The 14,970-nt window shown below is 55.0% G+C and overlaps 5 protein-coding genes across 5 annotated transcripts; 3 read left to right on the top strand and 2 right to left on the bottom strand.

The window, feature by feature from the left end:
- Positions 1-4: 4 nt before the first annotated feature.
- Positions 5-3,101, bottom strand: PUNSTDRAFT_108636 (DUF21-domain-containing protein; the record flags this gene model as incomplete). Its single annotated transcript, XM_007388558.1, has 5 exons — positions 5-1,134; positions 1,191-1,824; positions 1,875-2,090; positions 2,253-2,721; positions 2,791-3,101. 5 exons carry the CDS (start codon positions 3,099-3,101, stop codon positions 242-244), a joined length of 2,523 nt encoding a protein of 840 aa, XP_007388620.1. The 3' UTR covers positions 5-241.
- Positions 3,102-6,512: 3,411 nt separating this feature from the next.
- Positions 6,513-7,148, bottom strand: PUNSTDRAFT_29344 (uncharacterized protein; the record flags this gene model as incomplete). The annotated part of the gene is made up of 2 exons (XM_007388557.1): positions 6,513-6,977; positions 7,029-7,148. Coding segments are annotated over 2 exons (585 nt in total), but the record flags the coding sequence as incomplete, so codon positions are not given.
- Positions 7,149-8,486: 1,338 nt separating this feature from the next.
- On the top strand, positions 8,487-10,933 carry PUNSTDRAFT_55727 (cytochrome P450). Its single transcript, XM_007388556.1, has 17 exons — positions 8,487-8,574; positions 8,626-8,658; positions 8,718-8,871; positions 8,928-9,014; positions 9,088-9,202; positions 9,258-9,288; positions 9,348-9,489; positions 9,544-9,767; positions 9,823-9,828; positions 9,886-10,062; positions 10,120-10,254; positions 10,308-10,347; positions 10,401-10,449; positions 10,507-10,536; positions 10,602-10,616; positions 10,674-10,800; positions 10,858-10,933. Exons 3-17 carry the CDS (start codon positions 8,780-8,782, stop codon positions 10,896-10,898), a joined length of 1,311 nt encoding a protein of 436 aa, XP_007388618.1. The 5' UTR covers positions 8,487-8,574; positions 8,626-8,658; positions 8,718-8,779; the 3' UTR covers positions 10,899-10,933.
- Positions 10,934-11,955: 1,022 nt separating this feature from the next.
- Positions 11,956-13,497, top strand: PUNSTDRAFT_55725 (DUF1857-domain-containing protein). The gene is made up of 6 exons (XM_007388555.1): positions 11,956-12,055; positions 12,141-12,386; positions 12,455-12,669; positions 12,730-12,804; positions 12,866-13,415; positions 13,478-13,497. Exons 3-5 carry the CDS (start codon positions 12,505-12,507, stop codon positions 13,088-13,090), a joined length of 465 nt encoding a protein of 154 aa, XP_007388617.1. The 5' UTR covers positions 11,956-12,055; positions 12,141-12,386; positions 12,455-12,504; the 3' UTR covers positions 13,091-13,415; positions 13,478-13,497.
- Positions 13,482-14,286, top strand: PUNSTDRAFT_55723 (uncharacterized protein). Its single transcript, XM_007388554.1, has 2 exons — positions 13,482-13,752; positions 13,805-14,286. The coding sequence occupies exon 2, from the start codon at positions 13,917-13,919 to the stop codon at positions 14,178-14,180; it is 264 nt and encodes an 87-aa protein (XP_007388616.1). The 5' UTR covers positions 13,482-13,752; positions 13,805-13,916; the 3' UTR covers positions 14,181-14,286.
- The last annotated feature ends 684 nt before the right edge of the window (positions 14,287-14,970 follow it).

The raw sequence follows: 14,970 nt of genomic DNA, 5'->3' as shown, positions 1-14,970 counted from the left end.
CACTCCGGCATCCGTCAGTATCAATACTATACATAACGCGCAACGTATCTCGAAAATGATGAAGCCAATGCATCTACAATGTACGAGCAATCGATTGCAAGCTAGTTGAAAAAGCGAAGGGAAAGAAAAGGGAAAAAAAGGTCGAAAATGATACACGTACGCTATCCTCTTACCCCGATCTCATTCCAGCAGTTCCGTCCATGAAAAGACCAGCAGAACCCCCTCAACACCTCAAAATATCTTACATCTCTTCATGTTCCTGCTCGTCTCCATCCTCCCTCGCCTCCGAGATACGCCCCGGATTCCGCCCCGCGTCCATCGGCACGCTCAAATCCCTCTTCACCTGCTCAGCGACGACTCTCCCCGTCAAATCCCCGCCCGTCAACGGACTGCTCTTGAACCTCCCGCCCTTCGCGCTCGCAGCTCTCGCGATCGTCGACGAGCCGTAACCTGTGGCCGTACCCGGTGGGCTCGGCACAGGACTGGGCGGCGGGGGCTGCTGCGCCGCGCCGGGGTTGTCCCGCTTGTTACGCCGGCGCTCGTGCAGGAAGAGCTCAAGACTCGGCGCGGGGCTCGTGCTACGCGACGGCATGAGCGAACTGCCGACAACTGTTCTAGGCAGAGCGGAGACAGGGCGAGGCGCGTCGATGCGCGGGCCCTCGTCGCCGTAACCCAAGGTGGCCGTAATGGGCGAGGCCTCGCCGTGACTTGAAGAAGGTTCCTCGGGGACGACGATGCGCGGGGGAACCGGAATCGGTAGCTCTAGCTCGTTCTGTTCGGCAGGCGGCAGATGATTGACTACAACGGCCGGGGGAGGGAGCACGACGTCGTCGTCAACCACGTCCATCGGGAGCACCTTGTCCTTCTTCCTCGGCGTCGGCGGCGCGCTCCGCGAGCGCGAAAATGGGTTCAGGTTCTTGAATCCGGGCAGTGCGATGGTGCTGATGTTCTTCAAGCCGGTGGGCCCGCTAACGACGGTGGACCCAGTCGTGATCGTGCTGTCGTCATGACCGAGCTGCGGTGCCGAATTCTTGCGTTGGAGAGCCGGTGCCTTTGCTGGCGGCGCGGCAGAGTAGAGGTCGGCGTGCAGACCTTCCTTGTCGAACTCGTCGTAGATTTCCTCGCCGATGAGCTCTGAACGTCGATATTCATCAGTGAAAGCCTACAAACTCAGATGAGGCGCTACGAACCTTCCAAAACATCCTCCAGCGTGATAATGCCAAGAGGGGCGATGGCGTGATCAAAGCCTTGCAAGAAATCCTGGGCGGCCTGGCGGGTAAGAACCGCATCGGCCGGCATACTCTGCTCCAGCGCGGGACCTCTGGAGAGCTGCAAGCTACTCCTGCGACTCTTCGCTTGCTGCTCTTTGTCTTTATCCTCAATAGGCGTCATCGCCAACCCCAGTCCCATCTCGAGGTCCGGATTACGACGCTTGCTCCGCCCTCGACCCGAATTCGTGCGAACGGGCGACAAAGGCTTACCGTCTTCCTTTCCGGACTCGCCACCACGCAACGTAGCGTTCGGGTGGAGAGGCTCATCCCGACCGCCCTTATGTACCTCTTTCTCATCTGGCTCCTCATCGCTGCTGGAGTCTGAGTCACCCATGACGCGCTCGCGCAAACGTTGAGTCAAGTTCTTCTTGACCACCTTCTTCACGCTCGCAGCCTTCTCTTTGCTGAACCGTGTGACGATGGCCATATGCGAGCGACCTTCCTGGAACCTATCGAGGATACCGAGGAGGGACTCATTCTGAGGGACGAACGTCACACGATTCAAGGGGATCTTCCGCAGAGGTACAGCATCGCTCGGGTCGAGCATAACACACTAGAACGATATGTCAGTATAGTCGGCAACTCGAAAACGATGGCCCTCACATGCTTAACGAGAAGGATGCCGATGATCTTCTTGACCTTTTGCATGCTTGGCTTGATCTTCCTGCCTTCAATAACACCACTAGCGCCGACAGGTACATCGATCTCCTCGTATACGGGTATGCGGCTGTGGCCAGTGGCGCATATACGCCGCAAGGTCTCTTCGTCGAGCTTCGCGTCGATGGGCAACATGAACACCTTCTCAATCGGTGTCATAGCCTAAGCAGAATGACGTTAGCCATGCCGTGTTTCCGCGAACCCGGAGAAAGAGAGCCCACGACGGCAGCCGGTTCACCAGCCGTGTGGGAGCGTCACGGCATACAGCGGGAGCGTTTCGGGCTAATTTTGGGCCGTCGCAAGCTCTGGGGACACGGAACTCACGTCTTTGACCATCTTCTCCTGCAAGTCGAGCGCGCCGCCGATAATCGTCACCGTGTCGCGCTTAAGGTCGCCACCGTACGTTTCCGTTGCGGAATGCATGTTGATCAGCTCCTTCAGTTCCGAGCGCCTGTAGATGATCCCGTGGTGCGGTCCGAGAATGAACTGCAACACCTTGGCTATCGGCCAGGAGACGATTCCCAGGGCAAAGATCAGGATTTTGACGAACGGGGCCATTGTGGCGCCGATAGCGAGGCCATAGCGGGTGCAAACGGATTGGGGAATGATCTCGGAGAAGGTGACGATGAGGACGGTGCTGACGACGACACTTTGAACGCCACCGCCGAGGATAGGGTCCGAAATAACGGGCAGGGTCTCGTTCACGATCATGTTCGCGAGGAGCAACGTGACCAGCAGCAAGTGGCCGTTCTTCCGGATAGGTTTGATCTTATTGGCGTACGCCTGCTGCTTTCTGCAAGAACGAGACAGACGGGTTAGATGAGCGCGCCGTCACGGCACGATAACGAAACCGGAGACTCACGGTGTGCCGCTGATAGAGAGCACGTTGAGCTGCGTCTCGTCGAGCGACATGTACCCTAGCGTCAGACCGGCAAACAGACCCGACAACAAGACCAACACGGGGATGAGACAGGCGAACGCGATAAACTCGCCATGAGACTGGCGCTTCGCGAACGTGTGGACGTGCGGGTCGCTGACGCTGCCGCCATCGACGACGTTGCGGAGACCGAGCGAGCCGAGCAAGTTGGGAACATGTTTGGATAGAATGTGCGATAGAGATGTTACCAACAGATTGGTGGTATATCTGGAGGTATGGATGGAAGCTAGTACCATTCGAGGTGGTGGCAAGAGCGAAGTTGCTGGGCCCCTGTCCGGTGCTGACACGCTATATGGCCCGGCGCGCGGTTCGGCAAGGATCGGCTTCGTCATGGTAGCACCGCCACCGGACTTCCCCCGCGATCATTTCGACCCGGAGGCTCGGAAAATCCGTTGTAGGCAGCCCTGACGAAGCCCCTGAAACGGCTTCCAGCCTTCCAGCACCGCGGGATGACTGCCCTTCAGACTAATGTGCTACCCTGCAGCTACACCAAGAATCCTAAAGATGCTATCTGATCGCTACCCATGCCGCGGCCGCGTCCGTTGATAACCGCAATCGACCATGCGTGCATCTCTGCTCTTCACAGCGTTACAGGTGATTAGCCAACAATGAGTAATCGGCCCAGATAAAGCGCCCAGAACACTCGAAGTTGGCACGGCACTTGTGGCTTCAAGCTTTAGCCTTCGTCTCGGGGCGGGTATAATGGCTGTAGACTGAACGTGAGTCAATGTCATTCGGAGATACGCAGTTCAACGGAATGTACTGTGCATTCTTGAACCATCGGCGGCTCGCGCTCTTCGGCAATGACATCAACAAAGTGTGCAGCACAAGTCGCAGTCAGCCATCAATCACGGCGTGATGCATGACGTTCTCGCGTAGACTACGGTACTCCGTAGTAGTCGGAGACTGGAACATCAAAAGCAGCATGCTGTGGCCCCCCCTCAATTTGGGGAATACATGCATCAGGTAATGTCACGAGTTCACGAAGTGATTGGTCTCAAGAATCGCTAAGCAGCCTATAACACGGATTCAACGTGTCTTCATTCCGTACAATGGCTAGTCCAACGTGGACTGTGAAACGCGTCCGCGTCAGTAACTCGTGCAATGGTAGAGGGTCGCTCACAACGTGTTCAATGTCGACACGAGTATCTGACTATCATTTACGGGCAGGTGCGCCAGACGGTCGTCCCCAGGTTTCGCGCGGGTTCATATTAACCTTGCACCTGCACATTCAAGGAATCACCCGTGTGTATATTACATGGTATAGTCAATTATGATGCCGCCGCAAACAAGCTGTTGTGAGATGACCCTTCGTATGGTTCGTTGTAGAACTATCGTCCTCACAGCGTAACCCTTCCCCGCAGAATGTGCTCCGACTTGATGAGGATGCGGAGGCATTTCGTGTGCTCCCTGAGGCAATCTTCACATCTGAATGCTTCATGACACCATCAATACTATTGGCTAACGCTCATGTCGGGAGTGGATTAGAGGGTGTCGCGGAAAACGGGTCTTGAACAGTGGCTAAAGTTTCAAATGATGATGCATCTCTGTCGATACTGGTTGGAGGTTGCGAACACTGCCGGATCGAAGGTTCATCTTTTTTATACCGTGACCTCTAGTCCGAGGGCAGATGTAGCTCGGATAACGTGGTATCGTCAAGTACACTCCCCAAGTCATGTTCTTCATCGCGGTCGGAAGGGGGTAAAGGCACCTCTTCCGGAGAAGTAGGTGCGATGAAGGGAATAATGTTCGAGTTGTTGTATGTGTGGACCAGGGATTGATACGACATTTCGTCATTAAATCGCACGTGTCTGCTAGGTCCCGCCTCAGTGTTTGTATCGTCCGTAGATCGACGATCGTCTCGAGTGGTGGAGTCAAACGCAGTCTGCGGCAGGGTGGAATCAGTCGTTGGATGGAGCTGAGTTTTCCCCAAGGAGCTGTCACGGGACAATGGAAATGATGCTGTCCCAGCGACAAAACCTGCACCGGAAGGTACGACGCTGGGCAAATGCGATGCGGATGTCTGAGGAGACTCCGTAAAGGGCATTTGCTCAAGGAATGTAGCCATGGAAAAATTACTCTGATACCATGGGCTCATGGCGTGCGCTGCGCGAAAGCAAGATCAGTGAAACCGGTCATGCAGTATAGCAAAAACATCACCGATCGAGTTCCAATCGTGAATTATGGCATCCAAGAACACGGGTTTATCCGGTATTAGCATTTCATTTCCTCCGTTATCGGTAACGATTTGCGGGGCTAGATGACAGGCACTATGATGAGCAAAATACCTCTAATAAGAGGCAGACAGGGTATGCACCAATGCTGGCCTTGCGAACATCTGTCATGCCTTGAAATAGCTGTGCATGGTCCACATCCCAGAGATAAAGCGGGACCGTTGCACGCATAAGAGCATCGCCCAGTCCACTTTCATGCTCTTCCGAAGGTTCGAACATACGTTGAAGCGCTAAATCCCTCATCGTGACAGTCAAGTAAGGTGGGATAGGCAATGTAGTGCCGCCAAAGATAAATATAATCCACTCCGCCGGGCAACGCCAACTGTGCCTTTGCACGCGAGCAAGGATGTAGTGATTGAGGTGCGCAAAGAAGTTGTCCAACAATTCGGGCTGCTTTTGATGCAGACCGTGGATGTCGGCGAAGGCCATACTTTCCAAGAGGGAAAAGACAGATGTGATAGCTGTATCGAAGGCGACTGATGCAGCCCCACTGTCCTTCGAGCCATCACCAGGGAAAGGCAAGCCGGTGCCCCATTGAAGGACCAAACGGGCATCTAAGCGGGCGTATACATGAAACTCCGACCGACGGGTACGTCAACACGAGACTCTACCTTCTTCCTGAACGCCTGATGAGTTCTCCGCCGCTGCCTGTAATCCGAGAGCGAAGCTCAGAATTTCGGATGCACTCAGCTTGCTTCCCTGGATGATCCGGTATTTCAAGAATTGCCAATACGAGTGTTGCGTGGTAGGTGAGAATGTGGACAGTCGCTCAGTCAAAGCATGTATGTCGGTACGGTTGATCTTCACGCAGCTCAAGTCTGAGCAGGGGCATGCATCGGCATAGACCGCCACCAGAAGCTTCATGTGTATCTTGGCCTTCAATTCGGAAAGCCGAGGTGACGTCCCGAAAGCTCGGATATACCGTACAAGATCGCCAAGCCGATAGTCAGCGGCTTTAGCAACTAATTCGACCGCAACCTGCGCTCGTTTGGCTTTGGAAATGTCAGGAAGACATTCAGTAAGGATAGTGTCCCGCACGTTCTCATTGAAGGTGTATGCATGGATCCAATCTAGCGCGTGACTGTCGCTATCGAGCGCCTTAGGCTGCTGTCGTTGAACGTTTCCTACATCGCGAAGGACCCAGGTAGCCGGCATGCTTTCTGATAGAGGGCGCGTACGGTGCTCGGCATAGGATGGACCCACGTTTGCATCCGGAGCACCTTTGATGATCAAATATTTCGTGCGGTATTCACGGAGCTGCCCAAGCATCCAGATGGTGAGCGCCGATGCACGATATATAAAGAATGCCAGTGGCGACTTGTACGGACAATTGGGAGCAAACGTTGGGATGATGGCAGATGCCAATGCGAGGAGCAGCGGGATGGCGACGAAGGCAGTGACGGTCCCAGCGACGATGCGATTCAGCGTCCAGAGGAAGTCAACGAGCCCAACCAAGAAAAGGACCACCGCAATCTGCAGCAAGATGGAGATCGCATACATTACTGTCGGCACGCGCCAGCTCATGAGTCCATCGTGGCGGAATTGCCGGATGCGGACGCTATCTCGGGACGAAGAGAGCTGCCAATGGGCATACTCGCGGAGCCACTGGCGGGCAAAGATGGCGGTCAGTGCTGACACCAGACCAAGCACCAGGCTCGTGAACCAGAGGCTGTTGATGCGCACAGCTGACACAGGTATATGTGTCCGTTTCAGTGACGGTGTGTGCGTGGAATTGGCGAAAGCGGGATTGAGTGAGAAGCTCTGCAGCTGCAGCGAGATTTGAGCGAGGAGATCGGTCGAGGTCTGCTCCGGGTCTTGCTGGAGAAGCTTGTACGATTCAACGCTGAAGGCTGTCAGGATCGCGGAGAAAAGACCCGCCTTGCACTGCATCAGGGGATGTGGGGGCGTGAAGAATCTTATATGGCTTACAAAAATGAGTATGGTGTCGATTTCGTCGTTCCAGCCTGCGACCATTTCGTTGTCGTGTCTGAGCATCTGCTGAAGACAGGAAGGCCATCCTCCGGGACCATCGGAGCGGTCATCGGTGCCGCCGCTTGGTGCGGGGAGATCCTACATCATAGTATTGACAGGATACTTTAGACGAGTATGATGCTACAGGGAGCATGGTCACGTACTTCCAGCCGACCACGATCCGCCCACCATGTGTTGATTCCGCGAGCATCTCCTTGCGTCTGCTAAGGTGCGATGCAGAGTATGAGACACATGCTCGCGTATTCAGGACATACTTGAAGATGATTGAACGCACGTTTACGCCTGAACCTAATGCCCTAGTGAAGGCCATCGCGCCATCCGAGAGGTTGACAGCCATAGAACGCGGAGGTACACGTTCAAACGTTAACGCTGCGCTGGCATGTCGATAATCTCGTGGGACCGTAGCACAGGTTGTACGTAAAGATATTCAAAAGGAAACATCTGCAACAGGAGATATTGAATCGTGCTTTGTCCGGTTCAAGTGAATACGATAGCACGAACGTACCTTCACAGGACTTTGACCGCAATAATGATCTGAACCTGCAGGGGAAACGCCGCGGGGTAAGTGTGTGACCTGACTGCCTCATGACCGTGGCGACCAAATCTTCATGCTTCAGTGGATTTTCCAGCGTATGCGTGTGTAGTAGCGAAGATAACATAAGTTCTCGAGTAATCTGCGTTTCCCTGAGTCGCTAGGCGGCAGGATAAACAACATGCGACGAAAGCAGGAAAGTCCCTATGTAGCGCCGCACGTGGAAGCCATGTGGTCACTTTGTCGTCTCCGCGCGCCTGGTCCAGGTCCTCCGCTTGGCTTTGCTGCTCATACAAGACGCGAGGCTACTGATCGCACCGATGCTAACAGAATCACCGTGCTGCGTACTCTGCAGTGTACCATCGAAAGCATTTCCATATCGCCCGGTGACGCCGGCGTTTCAGGCACGGTGAATGCTGATTTTCTCGACGGCCATCAAAAGCTAACTGCGGTAACGACCCAGGCACCTATTACTGCATGTCGAAGAGCTATTGACGTGTCTCACACCAAACACGCTTTCATCGCGATCGCGTACTTTCCGCAATATGACTTACAGACGAAAATATGAGTACGCTCGCAACTGTCAACGCCACCCATACCGCGCCCTTGAACGGCTGAGAAGATAGCTCGGACCGATGGGTGGGTCTAGATGGATCGACTACTGCACGACCGAAAGACCTTAAAAGCATAGCGATCGAGAGGAATTTCCTCGAGCAAGATGTTGTCTCTCTTGAACGCGAACTCCGCGCTCCTCCTCCTCGGAGTCTACGTGTCACGACGGCTTTACGTTATATGGAGGTCTCTTCAGGTGCGTGAACGTGCCGACACTGTCCACGCGTCTGACCATGCGTGCGTCATTCTAGTCCGTGAAGGGTGTTCCTGTACGATTCATACTCATACAACCGTTAACGCCGGTGGCGATCTTGTTGCCTTATGGTCGATGGAACCCCTGTGAGTCTTCACTACAGTAGCTCAGAGACAAGAGGCTGAGCCATACCGCAGCGACTCAGTACGTTTGGGACGCGTGGAACACCGGCGCGTCTCCTTCAATCCCGTCATGGCGTACCACGAACGCTGACCCACGTTCACTGTAGTATATCGCGAGAAGGCCTTCGAAGCGCTGCTCTTCGTACCACTGTTTTACGGGACCGGGTACATGTACAACGCGTCGCCTGACGCGTACAAGCAAATGATGGCCCAGGACTCGGTGGGGGACATCGACAAACCGGCGGACGCAGTCACCTTGACGTACGTGCGCTCCATTCGCAAGACACCTTAGACGGGAGCTCACGCTTTCGTACTAGCTTCTTTGGGCAAAACGTCGTGACGTCCACAGGCGCGATGTGGAAGAAGCACAGGAAGATTGCCGCGCCGGCGTTCAACCAGGAGACGTATGTTTCTCACTCACGCCTTCCTCGCGCATCTTCTCTCTAGGCGGGAATCTGACGCCTCGACGTTCGACAGGTACGCGGACGTATGGAACGTGACAGCGTCGCTGTACCACCAGATGCAGAGCAGCGAGGCGTGGAAAGCGGGAGATGTGATCAACTTCCCTGCGTTCAATCGTTTTACTACGAGGGTAGGCATGCACTGCTTTGAACGTTGAAGGCGATATTGACGGAGCACTAACGTAGATGGCCCTGCTTGTCATTGCCGCCTGCGGATGTGAGCCGATCCTTTCGTTTCCTCCAGTGACCTCTCGTTCTAACGCTTCTCGTTGTCAGTCGATATGCGTATTGGCTGGGAAGAGTCGCCGTCTTACCCCGGTCTGCACAGCACGATCGATCAAGTGATCGTAACAGTCTCGTCCAACCTCCTGATCCGCATCGTCGCGCCCGAATGGGTCCTCTCCATTCCTAGCGCCGCGTAAGCATCCTTGCTCTCTCGTTCCACCTCATCCATGCTCACATGAGATTGTAGGATGCGCACCATCAAGGTCGCGTATGCAGATTTGAGGCAATACCTTACTGCCGAAATCTCGTCGAAGCGGGCAGATGTGCAGAAACGCAAGGCAGTTGGGGGCATGACGGAGAGCACGGACAGGAACGTGTTTGGGCGGCTGGTCGCCGCGAGTGAGGCAGAGGGCAGCGCGGGACTGGACGAGTCCGAGTTGATGGGCAATTTGTTCATCTTCTTATTCGCTGGTGTGTCTCCTTGGTTCTCTTCTCGTTATCCTCGCTAATTCGTTGGGCGACGAAGGGCATGGTGAGCGCACTGGCCTTCCTTCTCGAGGGATTATTCACGATGATGGCCTGTCCGCAGAGACGACGGCACACACGCTTGTCGTTACGTTGGCGCTCCTCGCTGTGCACCCAGAAGAGCAGGAGCGGATATATCGACATGTCTCAGATGTCGTCGGGGACAGGGAGCCCACCTTCCAGGACTTCAGCGACCTCAACCCGGTCCTGCACGCGTTCTCCGAGGCGATGCGGCTGTACCGTCAGTCCCCCATATCCTTACTTCATGTGTGACTTACGAGTGACGTACTTATGATAGCGCCGGCGTACGTGCAGATACGTTCGCCGACGGCCGACGTCGTGATACAATATAACGATGTGGATCGTCCGGAGATAACGCATGACGTGTTCGTGGCGAAGGGAACGATGATGTGCATGGACCAGGTTGGCCTCAGTGCGCTCCATCACTACTTTCTGTCAAGACAAATCTGTCTGACGGTACGGCAGATCGGAACCCGCGTATGTTTCCGCAGCCCGACGAGTTCATGTCAGTTGTCTCTCATTCCCGAATCCCGGGATCGCGGCTGACCTGCATGCTAGACCTTCGCGGTGGGACGGGAAAACGACGGATGACCTACTGCCGTTCTCGGTGAGCAGTGCATTCTCGAGCCGGTCGTTCACATATTGCTGACATCGCATGGTGTAGTTCGGCCCTCGGGTATGCTTGGGCAAGAAGGTAACGTCGCAATTGATACTGCTTCCTCAGTCAGCTTTTCTTACCTTAACGTGCTCAACTTCAAGTTCGCGCTCGTGGAAGTGCGTTCAATGTGTCTTTCATATCTGTGCACACCCCTTGACCACCTTTCGTTCCAGGCCGTTTGCTTCTTGACGCATCTCCTGAGAGATTGGAGAGTCGAGATCGACCTGTCGGGCTTCGCGTCGTTCCAAGACTGGCGGGCTGAGCATCTTTACCCGACCATGGGTGTCACGCTCAAGACCGGTGCGCCTTTCCCTAATCCATGTTCCTCGTCCTCGTAGCTCATTGCAAGGGCTTCAGGCGACGTTCCGCTGAGAATGGTGAAGCGCTCTCGGTGCTGATCGGCTGTATATTACGTACACATATCTATGCACCTCTAGTCTATTGCTCGTAGGCGCTGTCGTCTTGGATTGCGCGCCATGTTTTGAGCTTTGGGGGAGCGTTTATGTAGCAAAGGTCCCGCCTCTCATGCGTGTGAACGGCTGTCTTCACTGCGCATCGAGATTCTGACCGGGGAGACTAAGGTAGACCTCATGCGCGTCCGACCCCATAGCACGCGACACGCGTGACATTAGACGTAATAGGTGCAAAAATTCAAATAACTCTCAATTAGACTAGCTCTCACCGAAAGTGTTACCGGCATTTTACAGATGTCTCCTGTACATAGATATGACCGTTGACAATTACTGATGAGAGTGCGAACTGCGAAAGGAGAGAAGGTGCGCGAGAGTGTGAGGCATGACTGTGACGCAGTGTGACCAATCCCTGAACCTCATTGAGGTGCGCTGCCGCTGCAAGACAGTTGGGTAACTGGAGGCATGGAAACTAGTAGACATCATACTGAGTACGGTAAGATGGATATACTGCTGGCGACATACATTTTCTGTTCTCCTCCGTGCTGATAGCTCCAACGTGGCGGCGACAATGTTGTGCGTACTGGCCGAGGTTACACTTGCGCAAACGGCCCTTCTTGTAGGGCATAACGTGAAGTCGTGATCCCCGACGTGCCACAGAGCTCAATGGATGCCAGATAGTCAATACAGCGGAGCCGGTTTTGTGACGGCGGCGGAAAGGAGAAACCTCCAAGTTGCACGGCTTGGCACTGAGGGCAGTCTATCACATGCCTCGGTCTTGTTTTCATCTCTCCTCCCGAGGATCTTATTCTTGTGTTTCGAAAGCAGCAGTCAAACTTCGGCACAGTACATTATCGTAGAACCCCAGTTGCATCTCGAACGAAAGCTACTCAGACCGGGAGACAATCAACTTTTCGCTCGTATTACGTCTAATGTCACGCGTGTCGCGTGCTATGGGGTCGGACGCGCATGAGGTCTACCTTACCTACAAATTCAGCCGTGTCGCGCGTTCAGCATCTTCGCGAGTCGCAACGATGCCGACCGACGACGTCGCCCAAGATCAACGAGTTCTCCCGCACCCTTCTCAGTTCTATTGTCCAAGTCATTCTCATGAACTGCTTCCTGGCCCGATGCCGAAGCGCCAGGTAAGTCTCACATTCAACAAAGCTCGAAAACGGCTTGACTGCGCATACTGCATGCTGACGGATTGCCTTGACGTTGCTTACGTAGAGAGCCGCGTTCCGCTGGCATCCCGCAGCTTTCTAACATTCACGTCGGCGATGATCTTGGCGATTTTGATTACACCATACGCCATACCCGGGCGATTTACGCGACCCACCGCTGTCCGGGACGCGCTATATATACTAGGGATGTCCTCAACGACGAAGAACCAACAGCGGAAACTCGCATCTCCCGTATCTCGATCGCAGCATATCGAGTGACTTGACTGTACAGCAGTGAGTCGTATATATCCAGGTGCGTGAGGGTGTTCTTCGTGCGAGAGATATCATCGCATCCATCGCCTGATCCAGCATCGCTCGCAGACTCTTTCCATCCGCACATCTCTCGTTCAACCACACTTACCGATTGGAACATGGCCCGTGCGGTTGCTGCGACCGTTCCCGTGAACCCGCCCGGCGCGACGCCCGTGCTGTCCGAGGCGCAGGTCTGGGAAGGCCTCGGGATCAAAGCGCGTAACCCGAAGAGCTTCGTGCCGGTCATCACTCACGTTGAGCTCGCTTACGACACCCCCACCAAGGTGCATTCGCCCTCTCCAAATCACACATACGGGGTCGCTGAGGTGGACGCTCTTCCGCAGGTGACGCGCAAAGTTAAGTTCGGCGAGGACGCCCCGCTCGCAACCGAAGAGATCGAGCTGCACGAGCCCGCAATCGTGCGTATCGCTCTTTCGCTCCCCCCTTCTCCAGATTGGGCTGAAGTGTTGGACGTACCAGGTTTACTTCGAGCTCTCGCTGGGCAACCGTATCACGAACATCGTCTCCTATAGCCCGTCCGGCGAGCTCCTGCTCACTTTCACCTTCTCGAACGGCGTCCCCGGGGTGCCCGCCGACGACACGACGCCCTCCAGCGAGATCGCGAAGAAACTTGCCGGCGGTATCCAGCATTCGATCGACCGCATCCGGGAGCTCGTTGTGGACGGTACGATCAAGGCGAAGTAGGCGTGGATCACAGTAGCAAAGAGCACGGCAGTATTGCTGGCAGGCTGCAATCCAAACTCACCTCTCACTCACGCGCTGCGAGCTTGCAAGCATATACGTCCGCACGTTCTCTGAGATGGCACGCAAGTCCGCGACGTCAAGGGACGCCGAGGTGTCATAGTTGACATCTGACTACCAAGGTTGCGCCATCTGCCCAGATCCAAGATCCGAACCAAACCTTTGGGCATCTTGAACATGATCCGCGGTAATAAATACCTCCAGCCGAGCAGTGGCGAGCGCTTTATCCCACCTTCAACGCGCATTTCACCCCCCGGCGACTGGATCGGTGAGCGCGTCCTCGCTCGATCTTGCACTGCATCTGCTCACGCGTTCCCTCTTCTTGTCCAGCCTCTTTATCCATTTACACATTTTAACCCCTTTCATCTATACATTACTAGCATCGTCCAGCACGAACCCTCATCCAACTTGCGATCCGATCGTTGCGAATTCTCATCCAACCCAGATACATCGACCCAGAGAAAAACCACCCGGAGATGCTCACAGTCATACAGCTACGCCGCCTCGCGGCCGTTGTCGTCCTTGCACTAGCAAGCCCAGGATGGCTTTCATGCACGCGCGCGTCGCCGCTACGACTCGAGGATCTCGGCTCGTACGCGAACGTCCTAGCTTCCAGTAAGCGCCGCCTCGTCTCGAGCTCCGCTCGCTCCCGCTCACCGATATCTATTGCAGCAGCTGCCCGCGCCGGCGTCGGCGCATTCTCTGTCCCCATCTGGCCCCGAGACGCGGTGAGCTTTCCATGTCGCCTGCCATCGCGATGCATGTCAAAATGACGCCAAACACGTTGCAGGACGCCGCGACGAGCACGGACGACGCCCCCGATATCCAAGTCTTCGCGCTCGGCCCGCTCGCCGACCTGTGCAAGAGCCACAATCCGGACATCGACATCGCGAGTCTGGACTGCGGTTCACTGGCGCAGGCTGCGTCCGGGGTACCGGACTCCGCGACGGCGGCAGCAGCAACAATGCAGACGCTGGCTTCGAACGGAAGTAGCACTTCCACGGCGAGGCAAGAGAAGAGTACTGCAGAATGAGAGGTGTGCTGAGTATCGTCTCGTGTATTGTATATACTGCGTACGCACGGGAGAGTGGCCGCTGGCTCCTTCTCCCGATCCACATTGATATCGAGGTGGATCAACTGGAATGGTCCGCGTGCAACTGTTTTGAGTCCGATCCTGATACAGTAGACGGAGGACACTACGCGAGATGTAGGTTTCTCATGGGAGGGCAGGACCCCGGAATAGGTAGGGGGAGGTCGGTGAACGCGCTCAAGCCTCGCGCGGCATTTTGCCCGGGACGCCAAACCTGCTCCTAGAGCCTTGTTTCCCCGGATTTTTTTCACCGACCTGACTAGGGGCGAAATTTACCCGGAACTTCATTCACCGCAGAAAGTCGGATCCACGAGGAAGGCCTCCGCCGGACACATCCGCCGGACGTTTCGCCGGCCACAAGGCCACCGGTACCTTGTAAATTGATTTTTCTTTTTTGCATTGTGCCCTTGTGATCGCGTTGTTGTTCCCTTGTGACCGTGCGAGTTTCACAAGGGTTTGGTCTTGGGCTTCAGCATTTATGATGTCATCGGGAAAGCTCAGGACCAAGCCCGTACAGTGATCCACCGTTCCCTTGGACAGGAAAAATTGTACTGCGCATTGCTCCTCCCATGGGCTCTCGTTCTTCTTTAAATTAGCATCATTAGTTAGCTGTACATCCTGCCCATCTACCCAAATATTTTTGGAGTAGTAGGTATCCTAGAAAAATTCTGAGAGCCATAATACGGGTGACCCCCTCACAGCCACTTTACCGTTCCTCTGGACAGCGGTTTTC

This window comes from Punctularia strigosozonata (assembly GCF_000264995.1).
Source record: "Punctularia strigosozonata HHB-11173 SS5 unplaced genomic scaffold PUNSTscaffold_19, whole genome shotgun sequence".
Taxonomy (NCBI): domain Eukaryota; kingdom Fungi; phylum Basidiomycota; class Agaricomycetes; order Corticiales; family Punctulariaceae; genus Punctularia; species Punctularia strigosozonata.
The sequence above is the reverse complement of the archived record's forward strand: the minus strand, read 5'-3'. Positions and strand labels throughout refer to the sequence as shown.

Bases quoted from the DNA above. Each gene is read 5' to 3' on its own strand.
- PUNSTDRAFT_55727 (XM_007388556.1), top strand. From the start codon at position 8,780: ATGTACAACGCGTCGCCTGACGCGTACAAGCAAATGATGGCCCAGGAC. The intron at 8,872-8,927 runs GTACGTGCGCTC...CTTTCGTACTAG, and splicing joins GCGGACGCAGTCACCTTGAC to CTTCTTTGGGCAAAACGTCG. The intron at 9,015-9,087 runs GTATGTTTCTCA...GACGTTCGACAG, and splicing joins CCGGCGTTCAACCAGGAGAC to GTACGCGGACGTATGGAACG.
- PUNSTDRAFT_55725 (XM_007388555.1), top strand. From the start codon at position 12,505: ATGGCCCGTGCGGTTGCTGCGACCGTTCCCGTGAACCCGCCCGGCGCG. The intron at 12,670-12,729 runs GTGCATTCGCCC...GCTCTTCCGCAG, and splicing joins CTTACGACACCCCCACCAAG to GTGACGCGCAAAGTTAAGTT. The intron at 12,805-12,865 runs GTGCGTATCGCT...TGGACGTACCAG, and splicing joins AGCTGCACGAGCCCGCAATC to GTTTACTTCGAGCTCTCGCT.
- PUNSTDRAFT_55723 (XM_007388554.1), top strand. From the start codon at position 13,917: ATGACGCCAAACACGTTGCAGGACGCCGCGACGAGCACGGACGACGCC.